Raw genomic sequence first — 14,149 nt, 5'->3', positions numbered from 1 at the left:
AATTTTATTTTGAGAAACATTTTTACTAATTAGATTCTGGATCATTAAGCAATCTATGCTACTGCATTAAAAAAAAATACTGAGTAATTCATCCAAAGGAATCTTACCTATAATAGAGCATTCCAAATTTTAAGCATAAGAGAAAGAAAATAAAGCAAACACTTTAATTGGCTGCAGGGATCTTCTTAAAAGATTATGACAAACCTCGGCCGGGTGCCATGGCCCACGCCTGTAATCTCAGCATTCTGGGAGGCTGAGGTAGGTGGATCACTTGAGGTCAAGAGTTCCAGACCAGCCTGACCAACATGGTGAAACCCGTCTCTACTACAAATACAAAAAAATTAGCTGGGCGTGGTGGCACACCCCTGTAATCACAGCTACTTGGGAGGCTGAGTCAGGATAATTTCTAGAACCCTGGGGGCGGAGGTTGCAGTGAGCCCTGATGGCGCCACTGCACTCCAGCCTGGGCGACAGAGCAACATTTTGTCTCAAAAAGAGAAAAAAAAAAACAGATTGTGTCCCCGGCCGCTGCGGGCTCCGAGGCCGGAGAGAAAAAGACTGCGAGGTGGCCGCAGCTGTGGCCGGAGAGGTGGCAGTCGGAGCAAGGCCCTCTCTGGGGAGCAGGGTGAACGCCGGCCACTCTAGGACCCTCACTGGGGGAGAGGAAGCCTAGCTCGCGGTGTCGGCCTTGCGCTCAGGGCCTGAGAGGGGCGGCGGCGGGGTCACGGGCCGCACAAAGAATGAACCAGCAGTGGAAGAGAAAATACTGCAAGCTGGCTGACTGCTAGTGAAGAATATGCTTTATTTTTGTGGCAGGCATCTGTGGAATCTGTAATAGAAATGATGGCTGGCTGTAGTGAAATTGATCATTCAATAAACATGCTTCCTACAAACAGGAAAGCGAACGAGTCCTGTTCTAATACTGCACCTTCTTTAACCATCCCTGAATGTGCCATTTGTCTGCAAACATGTGTTCATCCAGTCAGTCTGCCCTGTAAGCACGTTTTCTGCTATCTGTGTGTAAAAGGAGCTTCATGGCTTGTAAAGCGATGTGCTCTTTGTCGACAAGAAATTCCCGAGGATTTCCTTGACAAGTCAACCTTGTTGTCACCAGAAGAACCCAAGGCAGCAAGTAGAGGAAATGGTGAATATGCATGGTATTATGAAGGAAGAAATGGGTGGTGGCAGTATGATGAGTGCACTAGTAGAGAGCTGGAAGATGCTTTTTCCAAAGGTAAAAAGAACACTGAAATGTTAATTGCTGGGTTTCTATGTCGCTGATCTTGAAAATATGGTTCAATATAGGAGAAATGAACATGGACGTCGTAGGAAGATTAAGCGAGATATAATAGACATACCAAAGAAGGGAGTGGCTGGACTTAGGCTAGACTGTGATGCTAATACTGTAAACCTAGCAAGAGAGAGCTCTGCCAATGGAGCGGACAGTGTATCAGCACAGAGTGGAGCTTCTGTTCAGCTCCTAGTGTCTTCTGTAAGGCCCCTAAGGTCAGTAGATGGTCAGTTAACAAGCCCTGCAACACCATCCCCTGATGCAAGCACTTCTCTGGACAACTCTTTTGCTCATTTACAACTCAGTGGAGACAACATAGCTGAAAGGAGTCATAGGGGAGAAGGAGAAGAAGATCATGAATCACCATCTTCAGGCAGGGTACCAGCACCAGACACCTCCATTGAAGAAACTGAATCAGATGGCAGTAGTGATAGTGAGGATGTATCTGCGATTGTTGCACAGCACTCCTTGACCCAACAGAGACTTTTGGTTTCTAATGCAAACCAGACAGTACCTGATCGATCAGATCAATTGGGAACTGATCGATCAGTAGCAGGGGGTGGAACAGTGAGTGTCAGTATCAGATCTAGAAGGCCTGATGGACAGTGCACAGTAACTGAAGTTTAAATAAAAATGTCTTCAGCTCCATGCTCAAGGTTGAAAGGGTTACCTGTAAATTTCTGCCCACATAACATTACACTCATCCCTAGTACTGCATTTTGGGAGTTGGGGTGGGGAGGGGTATGGGAAGGATAGACCCGTAATTAAAATGTCTAACACGTCTCTGTTGAGAAATTTATTTAATGTAAGGAACTTGGGTGTTAATAGTTGAGAGCCATTTAGTAATAACCCAGTTTTCCTGAGGTCTGTTTACTTTATACTATAGTTTTTAAAAACTTCTTTAGTTCTTTTGGCCAGTGTGTTTGTATTATCTGTGCATTAATGGTCCTCATCTGACTCTTGCATTGTCTTATTTTTCTGCATGGATTGGCATAAGACCATTACTAAAATTTGGCACCTGTGAGATGTTTGATATCATAATCAGGAAGCGTAATTTAATGTAAGAATAGATGTGAATCTGGGATTTTAAAATAGATGAATAACAACTATTTTATAGTAAAGTTATTGAAATGGAGATGAAAACAGCCAGTAACTTCATGTTTCAGAATCTTTGTAACACACTTCATGGCGTTCCCATAGGCTTTGCTGTCTAGTCTTATAATTTGAGGTTTTTTTGGTCTGCAGTTTTCTTTTTGACTACAAAATTTATAATTTAATAAATACTAGAGTTTATTAAAAAAAACAGATTGTGACAAACCTCTATTTTTGCATTCTAACTACCTCATTCCCTTTCATTTAAAATTACTGAGGAAGTTGATTCCAAACCTAATCATTAGTAATTGAAAAACAAACAAAAAAACTAGTCATTTCAGTTGCTTTCAGAAGTATACTAAAAATAAACATGAAAGTGGTTTCATGATTATTCAAATTTGTAGAAGGAATCTATAAAACATAACCAAAAATATTGTCCTGTGTGATATTACTTGTTCCTCTCCATTCCAACTACTTGGGAAGTAAAAATAAGTGTCATAAACAGTTGTGTCTTACACATCTTAAAATTCTATCCTACAACTTTGATTTTATAATCCAACAGGAAGGAAAGTCTGAAATACCAAAAAGAAAATTGACGTGAAGTACAAATCTATATAACCTAACTCTGAGAAGCCACTTTGAACAGAGCAAAAATGTTTAGTTGCAATAACAACAATAACAAAGGTCTCAAAGTCTTGTGCAAAAACAAGCTGAGTCCTCCCTCCGGAAAATAGATATTTAACAACTTTACAGAAGAACGTGACACCACAACACTCCCGTGCTAAATTATTCTCTGAAAGCACCTGCAAAGCAGCGTAATCTTTCACACTCAAAAGTCCCTCCCTGCTCAAAATCACCCGCATCCAAGCCGAACCTGGGACCTCACCAGCTGCCCAACCTCCAGCGGGCTCTCCCCCCACCCCACAGCAGCCCCTCGCCGAGTTCTCCTCTGCTGTCTTCCTTTTTCTGTACCAAGAGAACCAGAAAAGGGGCTCCCTCCAGCTCGGCCATCCAGACCCTTCCTCGGGCTCCGAGCGGTCCCATCCCAATTCCGCGCTTCCTTTGCAGGCCTCCCTCCGGCGTGGGGACCCTCCTACATTCCTAAGTAAGTATTAACCAGGCCCGACCCTGCTTAGCTTCTGAGATCAGACGAGGTCGGGGGTGTTTGGGCTGGCACGGCCGTCGACCCTCTGGCTTCCGCAGCTCCACCTGGCTCGGAAGAGAGCTAACACCAGCGATGGAGTCCGCGCCACCCCTGCCCCGGGGCATCTGCCCCAACTGCGTGGTTACCCAACTCTCCCCTTCCTCCGCCCGCCTCTCCACCCCACCCCGCCCGTGCCTGTACCTGGAGCTCCAGGCCAGGTACAGCTGGTCTGCCCGCGCCTGCTTCCCAGCTGCAGCCTGGCGCTGAGCGGCAGCAGCCTGACGGGGGAAGGCGGAGTCCTTCCGGGGTCAGGAGTGGGAAGGTGGAGAGAAAGTGGAGCGGGCCTTCTAGGCTTTCTGCGAGAGGGGCTACGTTGGAAGCACCTCCCGCCATTTTTGTTCAGGGTAGAAGATCCTGTCTCCTCAAGTGGATATAAAAACTAGATTCGACGAATTGCATCCTTTACATTACAAACCTGTGAAAAACTAGTATTGCAGTTCGTAACCTGTCGGGGATCTAGAACGGTTGTCAATCTGGTGAAAACGATGTAGCCTTTCCCCTGGGAAAAAAAATGCATATGCACATGCTCATTACATTAAAGAAAAAAAAATAAAAAATAAATATATGTATGTATGTATGTATATATATATATATATATATATATATATATATACAAGTTCAAAACCCTGAAAAAAACCCATGGATCTAAAATTAAGAACTTCTACCTCAGTCCTCAAATGAATGAATGTTAAGAGGCATTCTAGTCCTGTATAAATGATACATTTATTATTGATTTCATTCCCTCTTTAGCTTTTTTCTTTGTTACCCGCTGAATTAGAAAACTGAAGAATACTAAAAAATGCAAAAATTAGCCGGGCAGGGTGGCACGTACCTGTAGTCCCAGCTACTTGAGAGGCTAGTACCCTGTCCAGCCTGACAGGCTTCTTTACTTAACGTATGTTTTTAAGATTCATCCATGTTGTAACATTTATCAGTTCATCATTTCTTTTTATGGCCAAATAATATTGTATGACTATATCACACTTTATTTATTCATCAGTTGGTGGACATTCGTTTCTACTTTTTGGCCATTAAGAAAAATGCTGGGCCGGGCGCGGTGGCTCAAGCCTGTAATCCCAGGACTTTGGGAGGCCGAGATGGGTGGATCACGAGGTCAAGAGATCAGGACCATCCTGGCCAACATGGTGAAACCCCGTCTCTACTAAAAATACAAAAAAAAGTTAGCTGGGCGTGGTGGCGTGTAGTCCTGTAGTCCCAGGTACCCTGGAGGCTGAGGCAGGAGAATTGCTTGAACCCGGGAGGCTGAGGTTTGCAGAAAGCCGAAATCGTGCCACTGCACTCCAGCCTGGTGATAGAGTGAGACTCTGTCTCAAAAAAAAAAAAAAAAAAAGAATACCGCTGTAGGCCGGGCAGGGTGGCTCACGCCTATAATCCAGCACTTTGGGAGGCCCAGGCTGGAGGATCACTTGAGTTCAGGAGTTCAAGACCAGCCTGGCCAACATGGTGAAACCCAGTCCCTGCTAAAAATACAAAAATTAGCTGGGCATAATGATGGGTGTTTGTAATCCCAGCTACTGAGGAGGCCGAGACGGGAGAATCATTTGAGCCTGGGAAACAGGTGCAGTGAGCTGAGATCCTACCCTGCACTCTAGTCAGGGTGACAAAGCAAGACTCCATCTCAAAAAAATAAATATAAAAATAAATAAAAGAATAATGCTGCTATGCATATTCATGTATGAGTTTTTGTATGGATGTATGTTTTCAATTCTCTTGGGCATTACCTAGGAGTAAAATTGCTGGACCATATAACTCTATATTTAATGTTTTGAGGAACTGAATCTGTAGTATTTAGATATGTGTACAGACCACTGTACTCTGAATAGATGTTCTAAATTAGCATCTAGAACCATACCCTGAATTCTAGATGCCTTAGTTAGCTTAGTTCTGACTTATAGAAGGGTCCTGTAAAATACTTTTGGTGGGTAATGAGAGTAAAGATATAATGGCCAATAGCAGTATATATATTTGAAAGGAGGCCCTGAGGTATTTCTTGGGACTGCCAAGTTTTTGCAGTTAATAGGAGAAGTAATTGGAGCTACGAATTACCTAAAAGTGTTATTCCACTTAGGATATATAGTTGCTTTTAAATCCTCAATGTGCTAGACTTCTTCCGTCAGGCTTAATGCTTAATGTTGTCACTTGATAAACGATGTTTCCACTAATCAATCATTCATGAAGTTCATTGGCCACATACTGTTTCAGCTGGAATGAGCAGTGATCCTAACTATTCTAAATAAAATATCAGATATAACCAACCAGTGCAGTTGAATCTGACTTTGGGACTGGGCGTGGTAGCTCACGCCTGTAACCCCAGTACTTTGGGAGGCTGAGGTGGGCAGATTACGAGGTCAGACGATCAAGACCATCCTGGCCAACATGGTGAAACCTCATCTCTACTAAAATATAAAAAATTAGCCAGGTGTGGGGACTGAGGCAGTGGAATTGCTTGAACCCAGGAGGCAGAGGTTGCAGTAAGCCGAGATCGTACCATTGCACTCCAGACTGGTGACAGAGCAAGACTCCGTCTCAAACAAAACAAAACAAAAAAACAAAAATTAGCCAGACATAGTGACATGTGCCTGTAGTCCCAGCTACTTGGGAGGCAGAGGCAGAGGCAGGAGAATCACTCAAACCCAGGAGGTGGAGGTTGCAGTGAGCCAAGATTGTGCCACTGCACTCCAGCCTGGGCGACAGAGTGAGACTCTGTCTAAATAAATAAATAAAAATAAGTTTGACTTTAGTACCTTCTTCCTGTGGCTCACTCCTAAATGCTGGCTCTTTCCTTGGCCCTTTCGTATGTTCCTCAATGACTGTCTCCTTTGCTGGGGACCTCTTATTGTTTCATTCCCCAATCCTGGACCAAAAAACCTGTGGCTCTCCATTTAGATGGTCAATTTAAACCTGGTTTGAAGATACAACCTTCTAAGATAATTCAAGTCTGGCTACATTCCGTGACACTCATATGGCCCACAGGAGAATTTTTCTTGCAAAGTTGCAAGTACAGGCCCTTTCTGCTGTAGGCCTCTCTCTCTCTCTCTCTCTCTCTCTCTCTCTCTCTCTCTCTCTCTCTTTCTCTCTCTCTCTCTCTCTTTCTCTCTCTCTCTCTCTCTCTCTCTCTGTTCTGCCATCAAAGCCTTCTCTAGATAGTCTATTGCTTTTAGACTTTTCCAGGTGACATAAATTCCAGGGCACAGAGTCAACTTTCCTAAAGTTCCTTTACTTGGCTTGAGGTGGAGACAGTGTGGTATTAGGCACTCTCTTCTTCCCACTCCTGGAAAGGGGAACAAAAATGCACAGCACTCCAGAAAAACTGTCTCTTACCCTTTTTTTTTTTTTTTAATTGAGACAGAGTATGGCTCTGTCACCCAGGCTGGAGTACAGTAGCACAATGTTGGCTCACTGTAACCTCCATCTCTTGGTCTCAAGCCATCATCCTCCCACCTCAGCCTCCCAAGTAGCTGAGACTACAGGCATTTGCCACTACACCCAGCTACTTTTTGTATATTTAGTAGAGACCGGGTTTCATCATGTTGCCCAAGCTGGTCTTGAACTCCTGAGCTTAAAGTTATCCGCCTGCCTCAGCCTCCCAAAGTGCTGGGATTACAGGTGTGAGCCACCAAGCCTGGCCCTTCTAGGCATGTTTATTCTCCAATCTTCTTTCATCAATCCTGATTTATCATTCCTGGGAGGTGCGTGAGAACAGAGGATTGCTAAATAGCTTTCACATTCTACCAGCATGTCCTGTGGGGATGGTCTGGCATCCTCTTTTAGAATGCTTAGGGTACTTCACATTTATTTTTCTCAGCTTTGGAGCCTCTATTAAAAGACCCACTGAAGGGTCCCATTTAATATGCCATATATCTTAGAAATATGTGCCTGGATTGTTCTACATTCTTTTTTTTTTTTTTTAATATGTGCACTTTTATTCAACTGGTCTCAAGTCAGTGTACAGGTAAGCCCTGGCTGCCTCCACCCACTCCCAGGGAGACCAAAAGCCTTCATACGTCTCAAAATGGGGGACAAAAAAGAAGGGCCACTAAGGCTGATCATTCAAAATAAAACAAAATGAAAAGTATTAAGGCAAAGATTTTTTTTTAATTGCATTACACAATTTACATGAAAGAAATGCTATCACCTCCCCAGTGTGGACTCAGGAGAGGACTGGGCCATTCTCCTTAGATAGAAGTAGGGTGGCTTTTAGGAGGGCAAGGGACTTTCTGTAACAATGCATCTCATGATGTTTGGAATGACTATTAAAAAAAAGAACAACATACAAAGTCCTCGCCCACACCGTAGAATTTTGGGGGATGCTCACTCCAACTGACTGCTGTCACCTTCACTGTTCCAGTTTTTAAGTCCTGAGTCAAGCCCCTGTTGCCCAAAAAACAAAAACAAACACACACACACAAAATAAAACCAAATAAAGCCATGACAATCTCACGTTGTTTTCTGGGCAAGTTAGGTTTTGTCAAGAAAGGGTATAATATAACTAAGTAACACGGTCCACCTAGAAGCATTTGTAGTGGATGATGGAGAGGCCGCAGGGGCTGGACTCAACGTATTCCTGCTTGCTGATCTACATCTGCTGGAAGGTGAACAGCGAGGCCAGGATGGAGCCATCGATCCACACGGAGTATTTGCACTGGAATGGAGCAATGATCTTGATCTTCATCGTGCTGGGAGCCAGGGTGGTGATCTCCTTTTGCATCCTATCGGTGATGCCAGGGTGCGTGATGGTGCCGCCAGACAGCACTGCGTTGGCGTACAGGTCTTTGCGGGTGTCCACATCACACCTCATGATGGAGTTGAAGGTAGTTTCGTGGATGCCACAGGATTCCATGCTCAGGAAGGAAGGCTGAAAGAGCGCCTTAGGGCAGTGGAACCACTCTTTGCTGATAGTGATGACCTGGCTGTTGGGCATCTCGTAGCTCTTCTCCAGGGAGGAGCTGGAGGCCTCCATGGCCATCTCCTGATCCAAGTCCAGGATGACGCAGCACCGCTTCTCGATGATGCGCAAGATTTCCCGCTCGGCCGTGGAGGCAAAGCTGTAGAGGTGCTCCATGAGGATCTTCATGAGGTAGTCAGTCAGGTCCCAGCCAGCCAGGTCCAGACACAGGATGGTGTGGGGGAGGGCATACCCCTGGTAGATGGGCACAGTGTGGGTGATGCCATCGCTAGAGTCCATCACAATGTGACCAGATGCGTACAGGGACAGCACGGCCTGGATGGCCACTTACATGGCTGGGGTGTTGAAGGTCTCAGACATAATCTGGGTCATCTTCTCGCAGTTGGCCTTGGGGTTCAGGGGGGTCCTCAGTCAGCAGCATGGGTGCTCCTTGGAGCCATATGCAACTTGTTGTAGACGTTGTGGTGTCAGATCTTCTCCATGTCATCCCAGTTGGTGATGATGCCGTGCTCGATGGGGTACTCCAGGCTCAGGATGCTTCTCTTGCTCTGGGACTCATTGCCCACGTAGGGGTCCTTTTGACCCATGCCCACCATCACACAGGTGTGGATGGGCAGTGGAGCTCCTTGCTCGCAGGGCAGACAGAGTCTCGGTGGTCTGTTCTATGTTCTTAACCATTTTTTTTTTTTTTTTGGTCTTATGGAACTCTTGACTTTCTGGTAGAATCTGGGACCCCCTTTCTAAGTAATGTTTCTATGTGCATAAAACAAATACATGGGATTACAAAGGAAACCAATAATATTAAAACAGAATTGCACCCTTGGAGCCTGTGGAGGTCCCAGTACTCAGGTTAAAAATTTACTTTAAAATGTTAGTTCTTTCTATCTTTTTTTTTTTTTTTTTTTGAGACAGAGTCTTGCTCTGTCACCTAGGCTAGAGTGCAGTGGCGCCATCTCGGCTCACTGCAGTCTCCACCTCCTGGGTTCAAGTGAGAATTTTAGTTCTTTTTAAGCATTACTATATTTGTCTTTCTTTTTCCTTTCCTTTTTTTCTTTTTCTTTCTTTCTTTTTCTTTTTTTTTTTTTTGAGATAGAGTCTTGCTCTGTCGCCCAGGCTGGAGTGCAGTGGCGTGATCTTGGCTCACTGAAACATCTGCCTGCTAGATTCAAGCAATTCTCCTACCTCAGTCTCCGGAGTAGCTAGGATTACAGGCACACACCACCATGCCTGGCTAATTTTTGTATTTTTAGTAGAGATGGGGTTTCACCATGTTGGCCAGGCTGGTCCTGAGCTCCTAACCTCAAATGACCTGCCCACCTCAGCCTCCAGGCGTGAGCCACAGCGCCAGGCCTATATTTGTCTTTCTAACATGCCAGGAGGAAACTGAGACATCAAAAGGATAAGTACCTTGCCTAAGACCATGTGACATAAAAAATACATATTTAGACCGAGCATGGTGTCTCACACCTATAATCCCAACATTTTGGGAGGCTGAGGTGGGAGGATCCCTTGAGTTCAGGAGTTTGAGACCAGGCAAACTCCTGGGCAACATAGGGAGACATTGTTTCTAGTAAAATTTTTACAAGTAGCTGGGCATGGTGGCAAGTGCCTGTAGTCCTGGCTACCCAGAAGACTGAATGAAGCAGGATCGCTTGAGCTCAGGAGTTCGAGGCTGCAGTGAACTATGATTGTACCACTGCACTGCAGCCTGGGCAATAGAGTAAGACCCTGTGTCAAAAAAGAAAGAAAGAAAGAAATATAGTCTCCATCCCCAGTTCCTGACACAGAGCTCCTAAATCTCTTGGAATTTCCTGGTTGATAGGAGGGTATATTTTTTTCTGTATTCTTGCTGGGCTCCTGGATAGCTTCGGGATAAAGGCTGGTCACCAGAAAATTCAAGCTATGATTAGAAGCTTAAAAATTTTGGCCCCATATGCACTTCATCCTTTGTGGAGGAGAAAGGAGTTGAAGATTGAGTTAATAATCAATTATGGTTACATTGTCAGAGGGTTCGAACCAGAGCAACTTGAGTGAGGGTTAGGAAAATGAGGCTGGCACTTGCTGGGCTGTGTTCCCGGAAAGTTAGGTATTCCTAGCTTCTAAATGTTCACTGTTAAAGGAACAGATTGATACTGTTTACTAAACAGACCCAGACTTGGGAGGGAGTGGTATCCAGATATCTCTGATATCTTCAGAGCAAAAGCGTTCCTAATTTTGCTTTCAAGATAATCATATTGATTCTTGCAGAATATAGTAATTAAGAAAATTAATCCTTTATCACAAACCCTTGTAGCAGAGCACATCTCCCCATGCTCTTTTTTTTTTTAATCCTATATAAATGAATATTGTACCTAAGTGGATGTGTTCCTTTTCTTCCTTTTGGGAATGCCCTACTCTGTCTATAGAGTAACTGTATGTTCACCACATTACTGTCTTAATAAATTTGTTTTCACTTTAGACTGTGGACTCGCTCTGAATTCTTTCTTGTGTGAAATCCAGGAACCTTCTCTTGGGGTCTGGATTGGGACCCCTTTCTGGTAACAACATTATGAGGCCTCCATAGAAATCCCTGACGTACGGGGTTCTAACAGCTTCTGAGTTGGTGAACATATCCATATTCCAAAAAGGTGATGCACCCTGCTTCCATGGGAACAGAAGCTCCTGCACTCAGGATCCTTCCAGATCTAGTTTTATGTACCTCTTCATCTGGCTGTTCATCTGTATCCTTTGTAATATCTTTTTTAATAAATCAGTAAATTTGAGTAAATGTTTCCCTGAGTTTTGTAAACCATTATACCAAACTATCACATGGGAGAAGAGGGTTCTGGGAATCCCTGATTTATAGCTGGTTGGTCAGAAGTACAAGTGACAACCTGGGACTTGCAATTGGCATCTGAAGTGGGGGAGTCTTGCAGGACTGAGACCTTAACAGATCTGGGTGCACTCCAGGTAGATAGTATTGAATTGAATTGAACTGTACAACACCCAGTTGATAGACACTAAATAAAGAGTGGATTTATAATGAGCCATAATTGGAGAATTGTTTGGTGGGGAAAAAACCTCTACACATTTGGTGTCCGAAGTGTTGAAAGTGTGGAAAAATAGTTGTGTGTTTCTTTCCTTTAACCATGCATCTAGTAAGTGACCAAGAAAGGATTCAAACCCAGGCAGTCTGACTTTACAGCTTTGGTTTGATATTATGCAGATAGGATCCCCTAAATTTGCTAGTGGTTGCCATAGCATGTATTGGAGCATTTGTACAGAAGGAACAACTGATAGTACTCCATGAACTCCATTCTCTGGTTTAGTGAGCAATACACTATGGCCTGGTTATCTGGGGGAGGTACGTGCCTTTAGTATTGATCCAGGCTCCAATTTCTTTTTCTTGGTCCCTGATATCAAAAGACACAGAGTCACCTGTCCTGGTTTAAGCCACTACTTGTTTGGTTTTCTTTTACTTGTAGCTAATATAATGTTAACTAATATATCCAATAATGGCTAAGATTGGGAGCAGTGCTCTGCCAAACCCAAAGAAAGGAGGCTTGGAGCAAATTGCATTTGGTTTATAAACATAAATTAAATGTGATATTGCTTTCTATTTTACTTATTTATTTTATCTTATTGTTATTTTGTAGAAATAGGTCTTGCTATTGCCCAGGCTAGTTTCAAACTTCTTGCCTCAAGGGATCCTCCCTCATCGGCCCCCCAAAATGTTGGGATTACAGACATGAGCCACCTCACTTGGCCTAAATGTGACATATTTTATTCTCATGCTAAAGAATAAAATCTGTACCCACTGTGTAATAATATTTCTCTCATAATGTTTATTGTGGAATTAAGGAGACACCGTTTTCAGGAAAGTTGTGTTGAGTGGTAGTCATCATCATTACTGCTCTTCCCATTTGGCTGAATGTTTGGAAGTTGTGGGAAATGGGAAAGAGGAGGAAATTGGGAAAATAAATGAAAATAGCCTTACAAATTTCAGGTTCTTCAAATCTCAAGAAATCCATTTACCTTATAAGTGCAAAATACTTTCACATAAAACCCAGTCTGTGGCTGGGCGCGGTGGCTCACACCTATAATCCCAGCACTTTGGGAGGCTGAGGCGGGTGGATCACGAGGTCAAGAGATCGAGACCATCCTGGTCAACATGGTGAAACCCTGTCTCTACTAAAAACACAAAAATTAGCTGGGCATGGTGGTGCGCACCTATAGTCCCAGCTACTTGGGAGGCTGAGGCAGGAGAATTGCTTGAACCCAGGAGGCGGAGGTTGCGGTGAGCCGAGATCGTGCCATTGCACTCCAGCCTGGGTAAGAAGAGCGAAACTCTGTCTCAAGAAAAAGGAAAAAAAAACCAGTCTGTGCAGCATTAGTTATTATTAATCTAAGAATATCATAGATTGGTACTGCCATTCTTTCTATTTTCCATTTGATTAAATAGAAATTTTGAAAACAGAATTATTTTGGCTTTTCACCACAAACACGTTCAGCAACTAGAATTCTTAAATCTGCAGGTTTTTTTAAATTTTGACACAGCCTGGCTCCATCGCCCAGGCTGGAGTGCAGTGGTGGGGTCTCGGCTCACCACAACCTCTGCCTCCCAGGTTCAAACAATTCTCCTGCCTCAGCTTCCTGAGTAGCTGGGACTACAGGCACGTGCCACCATGCCTGGCTAATTTTTTTTGTATTTTTAGTAGAGACAGGGTTTCACCATGTTAGCCAGGATGGTCTGAATCTCCTGGCCTCGTGATCTGCCTGTCTTGGCCTCCCAAAGTGCTGGGATTACAGACATAAGCCATCATGCTCAGCATTTTTTTTTTTTTTTTTAGATGGAGTCTCCCTCTTGTTGCCCAGGCTGGAGTGCAGTAGCATGATCTGGGATCACCGCAACCTCCGCCTCCCGGGTTCAAGCGATTCTCCTGCCTCAGCCTCCCAAGTAGCTGGGATTACAGGTGGGTGCCTGGTTAATTTTTGTATTTGTAGTACAGATGGGGTTTCACCATGTTGGCCAGGCTGGTCTTGAAGTCCTGATCTCAAATGATCCTCCCACTTTGGCCCTCTTTCAAAAAGAGAGACAGAGACAGAGACAGAGAGAGAGACCCCTGTGTTCTAGTGGAAGGTATTCACGTCAAGATGTAAAATAACTAATAGACATCATAGAGATGTTTCTAGTAAGAGTTTAGGCAAATAAGTTTATTCTAAAGTTACTTTAACATAAAGAAAAATAAAATTTAGATTAAACTATAGGGAAACAAGACTATATTTTGCATTTCTAAAAAATCTTATGACTTCAAAACTCTAGAAAACCATGTGTCATTTCTAAATTTATTTTTTAAAAAGAGCTGCATCTGCTGTGTATATATTTAAATGACGAAAATTCAGAGAAGTACAAGAAAATTACTGCTTCTCCAAGTTAAAAAATATGTCTTAAAATTCTTTCATATTTTCCCATTTATTTGTCTTTTTCAGTAATAGGTTTATTCATTTGTTCATTTTCTACATTGTGCCTTGTAGTGTGCTGAAGACTGGAAACACTAGAATGAGTAAGAAAAATTCCTGCCCACAGCTTGGTTCAAGAAATGGAAAAGTGAACAAATCATTGCCATGTTTAATAATGACATTACAATGCATATTG

The 14,149-nt window shown here is 43.5% G+C and overlaps 2 protein-coding genes and 1 pseudogene across 7 annotated transcripts in view; 1 reads left to right on the top strand and 2 right to left on the bottom strand.

Moving 5' to 3' along the window:
- The window catches only part of MIGA1 (mitoguardin 1), a 94,387-nt gene extending 90,582 nt beyond the window's left edge, over nt 1-3,805 (bottom strand). For 4 of the 6 annotated variants that reach the window (XM_021667666.2, XM_021667669.2, XM_021667670.2 and 1 more), the window contains exon 1: nt 3,729-3,805. The gene's annotated coding sequence lies outside the window, so the exon portion shown is untranslated. Of the gene's footprint in view, nt 1-107; nt 134-3,510; nt 3,529-3,728 lie in introns of those variants that run through there. The other 2 variants (XM_064372530.1, XM_021667667.2) reach the window with 2 other exon arrangements.
- LOC105710430 (E3 ubiquitin-protein ligase RNF146-like) lies at nt 722-1,918 on the top strand. Its single transcript, XM_064371552.1, is given in 2 exon segments — nt 722-1,268; nt 1,270-1,918. Coding segments are annotated over 2 exon segments (1,077 nt in total). The 5' UTR covers nt 722-840.
- A 4,335-nt stretch (nt 3,806-8,140) lies between the features above and the next one.
- On the bottom strand, nt 8,141-9,457 carry LOC105710216 (actin, cytoplasmic 2-like; annotated as a pseudogene).
- Between the last annotated feature and the right edge of the window lie 4,692 nt (nt 9,458-14,149).

Source organism: Aotus nancymaae, unplaced genomic scaffold (assembly GCF_030222135.1).
Source record: "Aotus nancymaae isolate 86718 unplaced genomic scaffold, 86718_ANA_hifiasm-v0.15.2.pri h1tg000007l, whole genome shotgun sequence".
Classification (NCBI taxonomy): domain Eukaryota; kingdom Metazoa; phylum Chordata; class Mammalia; order Primates; family Aotidae; genus Aotus; species Aotus nancymaae.
The sequence above is the reverse complement of the archived record's forward strand: the minus strand, read 5'-3'. Positions and strand labels throughout refer to the sequence as shown.